At 40.4% G+C, this 13984-nt stretch overlaps 1 protein-coding gene across 1 annotated transcript; it reads right to left on the reverse strand.

Annotated features, from left to right (window-relative positions):
• Nucleotides 1-816: 816 nt before the first annotated feature.
• On the reverse strand, nucleotides 817-1782 carry LOC114084609 (olfactory receptor 14C36-like). The gene has a single exon (XM_027925646.2). It carries the CDS (start codon nucleotides 1765-1767, stop codon nucleotides 817-819), a length of 951 nt encoding a protein of 316 aa, XP_027781447.2. The 5' UTR covers nucleotides 1768-1782.
• Nucleotides 1783-13984: the final 12202 nt, after the last annotated feature.

Genomic DNA, 13984 nt, shown 5'->3' on the forward strand with positions numbered 1-13984 from the left:
TGCTTTCCGAATTCCAGGAAACTGGGGGGGAATTTTGGAGTCGACGGAAGACACACTCTTTGGTCAGACACTTACATTCCATCTTTGGTCATTTCAGGCAGGACACATCCCCATAGACATTACAGAAGTAAACATTGGGGGAGGAATGATCAGAAGGCTGACCTCAACTCAACCCCCAAATTAGCTCCCTGACACTGGGTCACTCGTGGACATACTAAAATCCTGGCAGCCGATGTTCCCGAGGAAGGCAGGTGCTCTTCCCCAGTGGACATATTTGACTGTGGACAAAGGGGGTGGTAACCATCACTCTCTGTTTACTTCATGGACAAAGAGTGTCTTCCTTTTTCATATTCCAGATGGAGAGAAATATTATTGTGATTATCTCTAAGTATTTGGTAAAATGTTCTTTAGGATTTGACTTTCCTTTATTTTCATATTAAACTGACACAATTATGTATCACAGTGCTTAAAATATGCTTTCCATTTCTCTCTGCAAGAGCAGACTATTTGACTATGTGTTATCTCCATGTTTTATTTGTAAAGGTTTCCTCTGTGACAGCAACTGAAACAGGTACTGTTTATATATAATGAAACTTTAATGTATATATTTACAAATGATTTCAGAAAACACATATTTTAAATGCATTAATAAAATTACACATTTCATGAAGGATCCATGGAAATGATATGTTAAATCATAAAAAATGAATTTATGAAATAACCTAGCTTAAAATAAGGTGACTTTAGTGTAGGCAGTGTAACCTGTAAAGCCCACATAGGAGATCCCTTAATCTCATTGAACTCCACTCAGTGATATTATGATAGCACATCTTTATCATTTCCCTGAGAACAACTGTGTCCCATTACTCTCCCCACAGCGTCCTTTACCTGTTTGTTCCTGAGACTGTAGATGAGAGGATTCAGGAAGGGAGGAACCATTGTATAGAAGGCAGAGAGAACCATGTCCTGGAGGGTGTCAGAGGTTGCTGAGGACCTCAGGTACACAGCTGTGCCAGAACTGAGGAATAGGGAAAACACGAGGATGTGAGGGGTGCAGGTGGAGAAGGCCTTCCCTGGGGCTCTGGTGGGAAATTTCAGCACAGCAGAAAATATGTGAAAATATGACATGATTATTATACCAAAGGATCCCCCACCAACTGCCACAGCAGAGACAAGAAGGAGGACCATGTTGCTGGTGGTGTCAGAGCAGGAGAGCCTCAGCAGAGAGGGGACGTCACAGAAGAACTGGTGGACCACATTTGACTGGCAGAACGACAGCCGGAATATGTTCCCTGTGTGCACACCTGCATACAGCAGACCACTGATCAGGGAAGCCAGTGTCATGCGGACACAAATCTGAGGGTTCATGATGAGGGGGTACTGGAGGGGCTGGCAGATGGCCACATAGCGGTCCCAGGCCATGATGGTGAGAAACAGAAGTTCAACACATGCACAGAAAATGACCAAGAAGATCTGTGTTGCACAGCCAGCCACTGAAATGGCTCTGTTGCCAGTGAGAGAGTTGACACAGGCATTGGGGACAGTGATGGAAATGTAGCACATGTCCAAGATGGACAGGTTCCTGAGGAAGAAGTACATGGGTGTGTGCAGGTACTGGTCAGCAGTGGTGACAGTGACAATGAGAAGGTTTCCTAACAAGGTGCCCAGGTAGGTCATTGCGAATACTGTGAAATAGAGGAAACTCAGATCCCAGCCATCAGGAGAGCCCAGGAGGAGAAATTCAGTTACCATGGTGACATTGGCCATTTGCTGGAAATTCTGGTTGTCTGGGAAGATAAAGAGAGAAGAGAGAGGAAGAAAAAAAAAAAAAAAAAGAACAGGGTCTGGGTGTGACCTACAGGGCTTGTCCTAAGCTCCCCATCAGACCTCCCTGACCTAATGAGACACCCATGTGGAGCATTTCCAGTGGTTTTCCCCTCTTCTCCTGCATGACCACCTGTCTGACAGTGCATTATTTAATATTCTCAGATTTATTTACCTTTAATTTATTCCATGAATATAATTTCCACATTATTGTGCCATTATATTCACCCTTAATAATTCAAATAATAATTGCTTTCTACTTTTTTTAATGTATAGGAAACTATTTATAATGGTGGAGAATATATCTCCATGAACACGAAAAAATTCGGCTCATTTGGAGAGCATCTCAAGAATTCACTTTCCCACCCTGGCTCACAGGTCCAGTGTTGTGAAAACTGAGGTGACCTGACTGCACTTGGACTTGCCTGCAGTCTCCCACTCTCACTGCTGCTCCCCCAGGACATGCATGGTGCTGTGTTATGGCCACAGGACCTCAGCCAGACCAGTCCCAGCCCCCACTGAGGCTCTTTCCTCTCCAACTGAGCAGCATAAGGACTTTTCAACTTCTAGGCTCCAGCCCAGCTGGCATTGACTTAAACTTCTACTTTTACTTTGTTCTATTTTTATTTCATGTTCAGCACCATGAAGTTGAAGCTTCTTTTGTCCAACACATAATTTGCCTTAGTCTTGGTGACACCTTCTATTATATTGATTTCTTATCCACATCATAATCCCACAAACTGAAACTGGCTGTAAACACTAAAAGGAAGGTTTTGCTCATAGTTTCAACACTTCTGCAGCAGTTCAGACCAGTTCACTCCTTAGTCACCTGCATCTTCATCTTTTCAGCCCTCTGCAAACCGGGGTCCTCCTCAGCCCCTTGCCAGGTTAGCCATACATGCTCTTAGAAAAAAGACCTTCCTTCTCATCCTGCCTGAGCTCCTCTGGAAGTCTGTGTGTCTTCCAGGGCAATAGGTGAGTGGTCAGACTCAGGTAGGTTGCTGTTAATTTGGTTGTGAGTGTGAAGTTCAATGGGTCAGTCTACCTGCAATCTGTTCCTCCTGACACACACCTGACATTCAGCCTGAGGGACCCTCTTGTTCACTGCTGACTTTTTTTACTGCGATGTATTAGTTTCCTTTTCCCTTTAGTTGATATTGGGCTTTAAAGGAGACTACACTGGAATCTTTCCTCTGAAACCTTCATAATCTCTATTTTTTTTTTCCAATTTTGTTGAGTGTTAGAAATCACCATGGTATAAAACCTTTCAGCCCATCAATATATATTCATCATCCCAAGTCACTGGTGCAAATTCCTTGATTTGGGATCTTGTATTATCCATCATTTTACCTTTCAGTAGCAGTGCATGACTTCCTGTGCAATGGTTAATAACCTAGCACCTGGTTCATTGTTCAGACCACTCACTTAGACTGGCTTTCTTTATGCCCCTGATTTACAGGTGAAGGGCTCCCAGTCAGGCTCTGCCCCTTCTGCACTGCTGTAGCACACACAGTGCAGGGTGGTGTGAGGTCAAGTGCACTTGCAAATCGAGATGTCTTTAAAGCAGTACTCGCCCAACAAATATTACTAAGGACATAAATATGGTGACAGGTATTTCAGACCTTGAGGATTTGAAAAGAGAAAAAATATTGGTATTTCAAAATAAAATGATTACCATTAGAGGACAAATATAATAACACAATACCTAAGGTGTAAATATACATGACAAATTGAGAATGTGATAGGTGATGTGATAATTCCATATTAAAAAAACAGCAGCTTTCCCCCCTTCTATGCTAACTTCTGGGTACTTCATGGGTGATTGCTGACCAACTCCAGGCATTTGTGACAAATATTAGTTGGAAAATCAACTATCTGTTAGGATTTGGAAGCTGACATAGAACCACTTGAGACATTTTCTTTGTTTCACTTTTTTTATACTAAACCATTTACTGTTTTTGTTTTTGCAACAGAATTTAGTAATTTCTCTAGTAAGTATTTTGCATTATATCAACTTATTTGATGTCCTTCTTTGCTTATGTGGTTTAACTACAACTTGAAAACTTCTCTAAATTTAACTTAATTTTCTCATGGGTGAGTCTCCTAGAAAACTTCAGACTATATATGTGATAGAGTAAATATATGAATCACCACCTAACTTTCATAGGTCCTCAGAGTTTTCTGAAGATCTTCAAAACATTATTACTTTATGAACCTATATTTTGAGAAATAACAAATAGGTTTTAATTTTTGTAGTTTGACCTCCATATTTTTAGAGTGTTCAGAACTACATTCTCCTTTAATGGGTGAAAAATTCTTATTGAAATTCCCTTGAAAAACTCAAAAGTTGGGGAGGAAAAAACAAGGACCAGATATTTTGAGGGTTCAAAAAATAAGTACAAGGAAATGTTAGCAAATGTTTAATGCCAGATGTATGTAGAGAGACTGCTCCAAGTGCTTCCCTCTGTAAGTGGGGACAGCTTACATTCTATATTCTATAGATATAGCTGTAGAAAGTACAGCAACTACTACACTGTTTACAAGACTTCTCTGTGACTGTTATTCTTGCACAATTAACCAAGCATTTCCTGGGATACCTCACAATATGAATGAGATGGAAATTTGCTGAGCAGCATCAAAATGAGGCTCAAATGAGTTTGGACTCTAATTGCCAAGTACTCACTCCTGAGTTTCACCTGTTTTCGACCTGGGAACAGAACTCTGTCTCTCCTTAGCATCTCCCATCCACTGTGTCTGCAGCCAGATGGGTCAGTTCAGCCAGCTCTGTACCATGTGGGATTTGGGGAGCTCAGTCATCTCTGCTTTATGTGAACCTGGTGCCTGGCCAGTGGGAGCAGGGCCCCTGGGAGTCCAGAGCTCAGCCTGCTGAGACAGCAGGAGGCCTGAGCACATCACCAGGCAGCAGCACCTCCAGAGCCCAAGAGAGAGGACCTGGCCATGTGACAGGGTGGGCAGTGGATATCACAGTGGAACTCCTCTGCTGAGCATAGCCCTAAGTCATTATTGGAAATCAAGTAACACTGAGGAGAGACTGAGGGTGCTCATTGTGAGTTTTAGTCTCTGCCCTCCTTTACCTCAGTGTGAGTGAGGGGTGTTTACAAGGGATCAGTTAACATTAAGGGTGGTGGGCAACTCTCTCTCACCCACCCACCTGTAAATGGGAAACCTCTAACAGTATCTCCAGGTCAGCAGCATCATTATTTATCCTTGAGATGAAATCCACATAACATAAAGTTAACATTGGTAACAGTCCATGGTTATCAATTCAGCGTTATATACTATATTTCAAAATTGCACAACATCCAACTATATCGTGTTACCAAATATTTCTATTTCTTCAAATGAACCATCTAATATATTACACACACTATATCTGCTTATCATTAATTACAGTCACTGGAAACCACTGTGTATAATCTCCAGTTTTTAATTTATATGTCCTAGACTTTTTGTTTGACTAGAATAATTCAATATGTGTTGCTTTTATGTCTTAACTCTGCCTGGTGTTTTCAAAATTAGTCCACATTGTAGCATTTACCACTATTTCATTTCTTTAAGTCAATGGATAAGAGTCCATTATATATATACACCAGCATTTAAAAAAATCCATGTCCACTGATAGATGTTTTTCCCTTTTCTCTTTTAACACAATGTGGGATTTGATAGTGATCTTCTATAGGGGCTTCTTTGCATCCTGGGAGAAAGTACACATGAATGTGGTCTATAATCCATCTGATGTGTTGCTGGACTTTTTGCTAGGTTTTATTGAGAATGTTAGTCTATATTCTGATCAAAGCAATTATTATGTAATCTTCTTTTCTTGTACTTTGTGGTCGCTCTCTTCTCCAGTGAGGAGGTCCACAGAACAGGGTAGAGGAGAATGTGGCTGTGGAGTCACTATTGAAGACCTCCAGAGACCAAGCAGGAAGCGGGTCTGATTTTATTTGCAGTTACCATGTATATATACTCAGGCACTAGCCAAGCAGATTACATGCCGCCACCATTACAATTTTTGGCCAACTGTCGTTGCAGTGACCAATCGAGGAGCGGGCCTTGGAGTAAGAACAGGGAGTGCAACACAGGGCCTCATGCCCAGGTCTGTGCCTATGGGTTAAGAGGTTTGCCGCTCACATGCCTAGCATGGAGGATGGTTTGCCACTCAGATGCTCTTAACGTATGCCTTGAATGCAGAACTCCATGCATTTGACCCCACATTGTGCTGCCATTTTCCATATTGTCTTTAACTACTCATCCCCCACCTTGTGCCTGTCCTAAAGGAAAAATAAGGAAGAAAATAAATCTGTGTTGATCCAGAAAAAGAGAGAACAAAGACCCTGTATCTATAGCCATAGGAATGATGGCCACCTTGGTCTTTAGGCCACTAGGTCTGTGAGATTGAAAGACCCAATAAGCAGGCATGTTACTGTATGGTCCCAGGGGGCTCCGAGGCTAGGAAAAGAGTACAATGTAAGTGACTTCATCTGCAGTAGAGACAACATTACTTATTATGTCTATACACCTTATTTGACTTTGAGTCCCATGGACAATGAAAAGAAGGGAAATGTCCAAGACAGGATTCAGTATTTGACTTGGTCAGTATTGTATAGCTAAAGGGTGATCCTACATTCCTGAAAATTCAAAAGTTACAAAGGAATCTTTAACCTTTTGTACTTGTATTGGTACAGACCAAACTAAGGCCCAGAGCCCAGCACAGGGAAGGAACACTGATTATGATGAGCCACAGAGGGAAGCCTAATGAAGGACTGTCACAGAATGACCCGTGAGCATCATCTCCTTGTCTCATTCATGATCTTCAGCAGACCCTGGGCCAAGGCCAGCAGCCTCCACTCCTTTATGGACATTTCATGTGAGACATAGTGAGCAGGACCTGGTGTTGGTCATCAGAACAATGTAGTTTCTAAAATAAGAACAATCTCAGGTGTACTGGTGATCGGTCTAGCTTTCACAGGTTAACTATCATTTCTAGTATAACCTTCCCTATGTCTAGGAAGAAAGTACAAAATGCAAAAAGCATTATAAAAGAATACTAAGTCAGATGCCTAGAAAAAAGTTTAATGGAGAAAAAATGATGTGGATGGACACCTTCTCTTCAATCCATCAGCAGTGTTCCACAAGTGAGGGATCCCAGATAAAAAGGACTCCTCTGTTTTTATATTTATAAGAAGGAATTATTAAGAAATCAGGAAAGAAAGTTAAGAATAATAAATAAGAGGAATCTGCTTCTTGGAGCCCCAGAGGGGTCCGGGAGTCATAGTGCTCACCTCCCTGCAGGCCATGGAGGGAGAGGAGCACTATGACCTGCCATGCAATCCTGTCCTTATTGGCGTTGGACTGTCCCTGGACTATTGGAATTGTTTTTTTTCCCCATCCCTCAGGACCTCAGAGAGGCCAGCAGCATCATTCAGTCCAGAGCCAGTCGCAGACTCCTCATGAGCACAACTTTCATCAAGCACTCTCCAGAGTGGGGCAAGTGAGTTGGGGGCCTGCTCCTCCTAGTCATGATGGCCTCTGTGGAGGTGGGAGGCCTGTGCTCAGGGATGGATAGAAATAATAGTGTAAGTCACAAAATTATTATATTAAAACTTTCATGGGTCTTAATTAAGTGATACCAGGGTAAGCAGTGTAACTTGTAATGCCCAGATTTGAAGACCTTCATCTAATCATAAATCTTAACAGTAAAGTTAGGCAAATTCTGACAGGCAGCTTTATAATTTCCCTGAGAACTACTGTCATTGCATTTCTGTCCCCACAGCATCCTTTACCTGCTTGTTCCTGAGACTGTTCCACTTGAAAATGGGGGAAAGGCTGGGCAGGTTGGCATGTGCCTGTAATTTCAGTGTGAGGCTGAGGCAGGAGGATCACAAGTTCATGGCAAATCTGTGCAACTAAGCATGGACCTGAGCAACTTAGCAAGACCCTGTCTCAAGAATACCAGTGGCAGGAGGTCCATAGTACCTAGGGGAGATGTTCTTGTGCCCCAGGACCTCTGGCAGGATCCAAAGCCAAAGAGTGATAGGCATCTTCTAAATGTCCCAAATCTCAATGAAATCCAAACCAAGATTCAGTAAGAATTTCATTCAGTTTGGCATGGTTTACTACAAAGAACTCTAATGTGAGCTCACAAACTGTGGCCTGTCGGTGTATCCTGAGGCAAGCAATGTGGTTTAGAATTTTGAATAATACTTTTGTTTGAATTTCTCTTTCTATTCGTTTATACTTTCAAATTTATTAATTATATTTTCTTATTTTTTTGTCTTCCAAATTAATTATTTCTCTTTTAATATTTTGAATTTTTTCTTATTTTGCTCAAGATTTTAAGTAGTCTTTTTCAAATTATTAAACATCTGCAGCAGTTTCTACATTTAAGTTATTCTTGACATAATTTTATTTTTTTCTGTTTTATTTGAAATCCCAAGTTTGCTGACTTACAATGTTAGCTTCAATTTTTTGTTTTATACTTCTCCTTGGATACCTCATACATAATATTTGAGTTCTATTTCACAATAGCATCACCTAATATTACATTTTTCTTTAAAGAAAATTATTTTTATCATCAATTCTGATTGTAATTTTCTATCATGTGAGGCTTTTTCCCCAGGGGCTTAAGCACTTAGATCTTTTTGTCCACCCAGGGATGCCAATTTCTGGCTTTTGTTTATGACTAAAACACTCATGGGTCACTCCAGGGGAACTGGGCTAACTGGGCTGTTCAAAATAACCACACAAGAGACACAAATACCTTTTTCATTGGGGTCGCTGTGACAGCTCCTCTGACTTTAAGGGTCCTCAGAAGGAGAGAGAGAGAGAGAGAGAGAGAGAGAGAGAGAGAGAGAGAGAGAGAGAGAGAGAGAGAGAGAGAGAGAATGCTCTGACCACTTTTATTGAGAAGAAGCTATTCAAATGAGGCAGGGGGTCAGGTTTCAGAGGGCTGAGTCTAGCTTCATGATGCCCACTGTCAGCAGGTTGACTGACACCTGGTAGGCCACACCCAAGGGCACAGTAAGATAAGGGGACACAAAAAGGCATTTCCATGGAACACTCTATCCTAAATAGGGCAAGGGGTTATATTACAAAGGAACAGGTGAGCATAGCTCCACCCATGGGGATGTAGCAAGACAATGTCCTTGGAACCCAGGAAGGGCAGGGCAGTCTGGCATGGCTGCTGCCAAACACCTCAATCACTCAGCCAGAAAGTGACTCAGTCACATGCAAGGTTGGTCTCCCACAATCATGCTGTTGTTGACTTTCTTCTCACATTTCCTTCAATTTTTTTACATTTGATTATGATGTTTCCTACACTGAAGTATCTTACACTTAAAAGAAGAATGCTTTTATTCCAAGCCATCAAGGTCTATATTCAGAATTTTTTTTTTTGAGATGAGTTTATGCCTCCTACACCTGGTATGTTATGGATGATTCCTGGGATAATTGATGGACTCCACCCAAAACTGTTAGAAATAATAAACAAATTCAAGAATTAATAGGATACAAAATAAATACACAAAACACTTATCATCTCTATAGAGTAAAAGCAAAATTGCTACAAAACAAATCAAGAAGTCAATATATTTTAATGGCTTTAAAAGATATCTAAAAATAAATTTAACTGTCTGCTTAGGTTGTCTGGGATGAACCTCTTTGTCTTTATCTTCTACTTTGTCATTAAGCATCCCAACCCTCATATTACAATGTGTTTCTGTCTGATGTAACTTTTCTTTGAATTGTCCAATATCTCTGTTTTTAGTTTTGGAATAATACTTGCAATTGAGGTCAGACAGGCAACAGAGCTGTTTGGCCTTTTTTGTCTTTCTCCTGTCTCTGTTCTGTCTTCACAGCTGATGCAGGGTGGGTTGCATCAGGCACTCATTGAACTTGATGTCAAGAGTAATAAACCATCCCCTCTTGCAACCTTTAGAACATATAATCACTAAACCAATTGATCAGTGTTCATGGCAATGAATTTAAACAGTCAAGTGAAACAGTTAAAGGAGTAGGGAATTTATTCACTGAAGACAAGGGAAACATTTAATTCATTTTATTTTATTTTTGTTCTTTCAACTTTGCCACATATTGGGACTGCCCACTAATTACTGTGAGGAACGATGCCCTAGAGACAGTTTCTTCTAATCACTTTTTTTCTTTATGGAAAAAAAGTTGTGCCCTTTTTCTTCCCAGCTGCTATTGTCTGTGCCCTCCTTGTATTTAAATACAGAGATACTCAGGGCTGAGAAAAGTCCCAAGACAGGTAGGTCTGCAGGTGACGCCTCACCTGGACCCTGCTTTGCCCAGCTCTGTTGCTGATCTGCTTCCTAACTGGTAAGCTGCTGACTTTCTGAGATAGAAAGTAGATATGAAAATAGAATAAATAAAACTAGAAAAGGCTCAGAAGGCATAAAAGGTCTCAGACTTGAAGGGGATTGAAGCTATGTGTAACTGTGGAGCAGAATATATTAAAAACACACAAATTATCAACCTCAAGAATATCATGTTTGTGTTGTAGACTTTTCCTGCTACAGCACACACACACACACACACACACACACACACACACACACACACACACCTGTTTTCACTACTGTTGCAGAAATATCTTAGCACATTTTCATTTCCACACCACAGCAATGAACTTAAAACACCTCATATTGAGAGGTGTGAAGTGAGGTGGAGGATTATTTAGTGAAGCATCACTGTCAAGCAAGCCTAGTGATTAATCATCACACATTTCTTCACTTTACATGTGCTCGTAAGAATCACAATCAGTCATAGTAAAACTATAGCTAGTTAGAATTGAAATGCACATGTTTCTTTTTGTAAGATAACTTGATGTAACAGCTGAGGTGTTCTTGAGCCCAAATGTGATAATTCCAGAGGGAGGCAGGAGCAGGGCAGATTCTCCCTCAGCAGATGAGGTAGTTTGGGGCCTTAACCTGGATGATGGTGGCTTTTGGAAAATACCAGTGCAAAATGGCCATTGTTTCAGTGAGATGAAAGAGGGGTCTCAGTGAAGTACTCTGAATATTTAATAAGTTAGGAATTGCATTTGCATTTCATTTTCAGCATTTCAAAATCCAATTGATTTAAACTTTAGGTGCAGAAAATGATATTAGAAAACAAGGACACAAATGTCTTGGTAAAAATTTACCTAAACTATAAAAAAGGCAATGAATGAAATACCAATAAAAATGAAGAAAGAAAAAAATCACATAGAAGAAGAAAGGATGGTAAACAATATTAAATGCTTTTAATTGGGGATTTGTGTTGTTCATATAATAACCCAAGGCTAAGCATGAAGGCTAAAATATCAAATAAGCTAAAGGATATTTAAATATATGTATAAGCTTAAAGGTTAATTCCTATTATCAGGGAATGAGTACTATTAACTTATGTACTCTTTAGAAAAATAAACTACATAAATTTAAATAGAATCATAAATATTTTATTTTAGTGAGGAAGAATTCCCAGATGATCCTGAATACAAAATAACAGATTTGTAATGAAAATGTAAATCACATGCCCATTAGGGCCTTACCATCTTAGTTCTGAATTACAGAGAGGAGATACAGAGGTTATTTATTGGTGGTGTGATGAGTTAGGTAAAAATCAGCCCTGCATGTGGGGCTGGGGGAGGGCATCCCCCATCCCTGTTTGGAAGCTCTGTCATTATAGAGTTTGGAAAGAGTTGGGTTGCTCTCATAAAAAAAAATGCACTCATGGCAAGAATGGAGGAATTATTTACACAGACATTTTTCTCAGTGTTTAGATAAGAAAAACATGAATAGAAAATACATCCAAAATATGATTAAAATCATTACAAAAAAGTCTGGCACTAAGGTCAAGTAGTATGAAGCTCTGAATCACACTCAAGGATTGACACTTATGAAGGAGTTTAAAGACGTGAGGCTGCATGCACAACTGTAAAGCTCCTGGACTTGGGATTCTAATCCATATCTGGCATCCTTTATGAAAAACAGTGACGTATATTTTCACATCACATCTAATAAAATGTATTATGAAAATAAGAACTCAAACCTCTATAGTAAATATTTTATTGAAGTTACAGTGGGATTACAGTTGATTTTATTGCTTCTTTTTAATGTATCTTTATTTGTAGTATTCACAAAATTCATTTATAAAGAAAGCATATAATCTTTTACAAATATAATTCAATACAATTTTTTTTAAAAGTAAACACATAATATCACTGACCTCAACTTACTTTTCTCTTTTGTATGAAGAACCAGAACCTGTTGGAGTCGTTTCAAAAGTCAAATCCCAGTGCATAACCTGCAAGCTCTAGTCCAGTGCCAGAGTCAGCATAAGTAAGTGGTCACGTGAGACTCGTGGGATGGGGCACCTGGAGGAGGGGGAACTCCTAACACAACACAGTGCAGGTCAGTCCTGGGACGTGGTGGGCACCCCAGGAGAGGGGCGAGTTCAGCTGCGGGCCTGGGGCCCCTGTTCCTGTCCCCTTGCCCTCCCTGCTGGGCTCTCAGGCTGTGCCCTGCTCAGCGCTTGGCTTCCATTCCTTATGGTAGCAGCCATCTCTGCTTCTAGCCTCCTTCACCGCCTTCTGCAGTTATGACAGCCAGCCTTGTTTGCTTTTGTAGAACACATTGTTTCAAAAAATGGGGCCCTTATGATTTATTTGTTCATTGATGTACTTTCTCCATGGACTTCTGAGCTGCACCAAAGCAAGAATTTCATCTCTTGTTCGCAGTATGTCCACAGATCTGAGCAAAGCACCTGGCTCATGAGAATCAATTACTGAAGAACAGTGATAGGTTTCTAGAATGTTCCATAAGATTTTACACTATTTGGCCACATTCAAAGGCTAATTTCCAAATGAACAACTCCAATTCCATTTCACCTAACACAAGTTTTATGTCCTCTGCCTCTCACGTTCCTGATTTCTTTGGAAGATTTCTACATTTCTGGGAAGACAAAACAAAACAAAACAAAACAGAATTCTGGTGCTAAGTTCTGTGTCCCAGTTAGTTTATTTAACCAATGCCTCTGCCAAACCTTTTCCTCCTTGCCAAGTAGAAAATGTTTAAATAATACCAATTTCATAAACATCTCACTTGGTGTACCCCCTCTCTTTCTATCCCCCTCTCCCCATTCCTCTCTCTCTCTCTCTCTCTCTCTCTCTCTCTCTCTCTCTCTCTCTCTCTCTGTTTTGGTACTGGGGATTGGACCCAAGGGCACTTAACCACTGAACCACATACCCAGCCCTTTTTTGTTTTTTGTTTGGAGACAGGGACTCACTGACCTGAGCTCTGGGATTATAGGCATGTGTCCCTGCACCCGGTCTATCTCTATTTTTCAGGAATAGTAATTTCTTGATATTTATACTTTATTCCTAGTTGGTTTTTGAGGATTACAATGATAAACATATATAGGGTAGAATCAAGCAGCAGTTATAGTTATTTCAGTTTCACCAGTTCTGGGAATGTCAGTATTGTTTCTGGAAGGACCCTGTCACCCCCTTTCTTCTGGAACAGAATCCTCTATGGCAATGGTTGTTGTAGCCATTCATCAGGTAAGAACAGTGATGGGGTTGCTATGCTTGGATCTTTAATTTCAGTTACTTAAGGCCAAGGAAGTGGTGCCCAACCCACTTTACACTCCTTAAACATTGGTATCTCTTCTATGCCCAGGTACTGCTTCAATCACTCAGAGAACGGTACTGAAGATTACACCGGGGGAACAGGACTATTGGTTCTGGGATAATCTATAGCCCATGCATTTCTATTAATATCACCAAATAATGGTAAATAATATCTGCTTCTTTTGGAGGAAAACATAGATAAATGAAAGTTAAACTTTTTCCACTTTAATTCCATGTATAAACATGGCTGAGTGTATAATCTGGAAGGAGCATGTAAGTATTCTAAGGTGATCATGTAAGGTTTTCATCGGGGAATGCAGGGGCTGCAGATTTTACAGAACAGTTACAAGAGGTGTTGCAAAACCACCTTGGTTTAAACAGACATTTATAAGAAAGTCATTGCATCCAATTATCCTCTCCAAATAAATGGCAGTAGAGTCTTTCTCCAAATTTTATACACAAAATCTTGCTTACCATTATGTTCGAGCCCTGATGCCAAAAACCACAGGG

Source organism: Marmota flaviventris (genome assembly GCF_047511675.1).
Source record: "Marmota flaviventris isolate mMarFla1 chromosome 5 unlocalized genomic scaffold, mMarFla1.hap1 SUPER_5_unloc_2, whole genome shotgun sequence".
Lineage (NCBI taxonomy): Eukaryota > Metazoa > Chordata > Mammalia > Rodentia > Sciuridae > Marmota > Marmota flaviventris.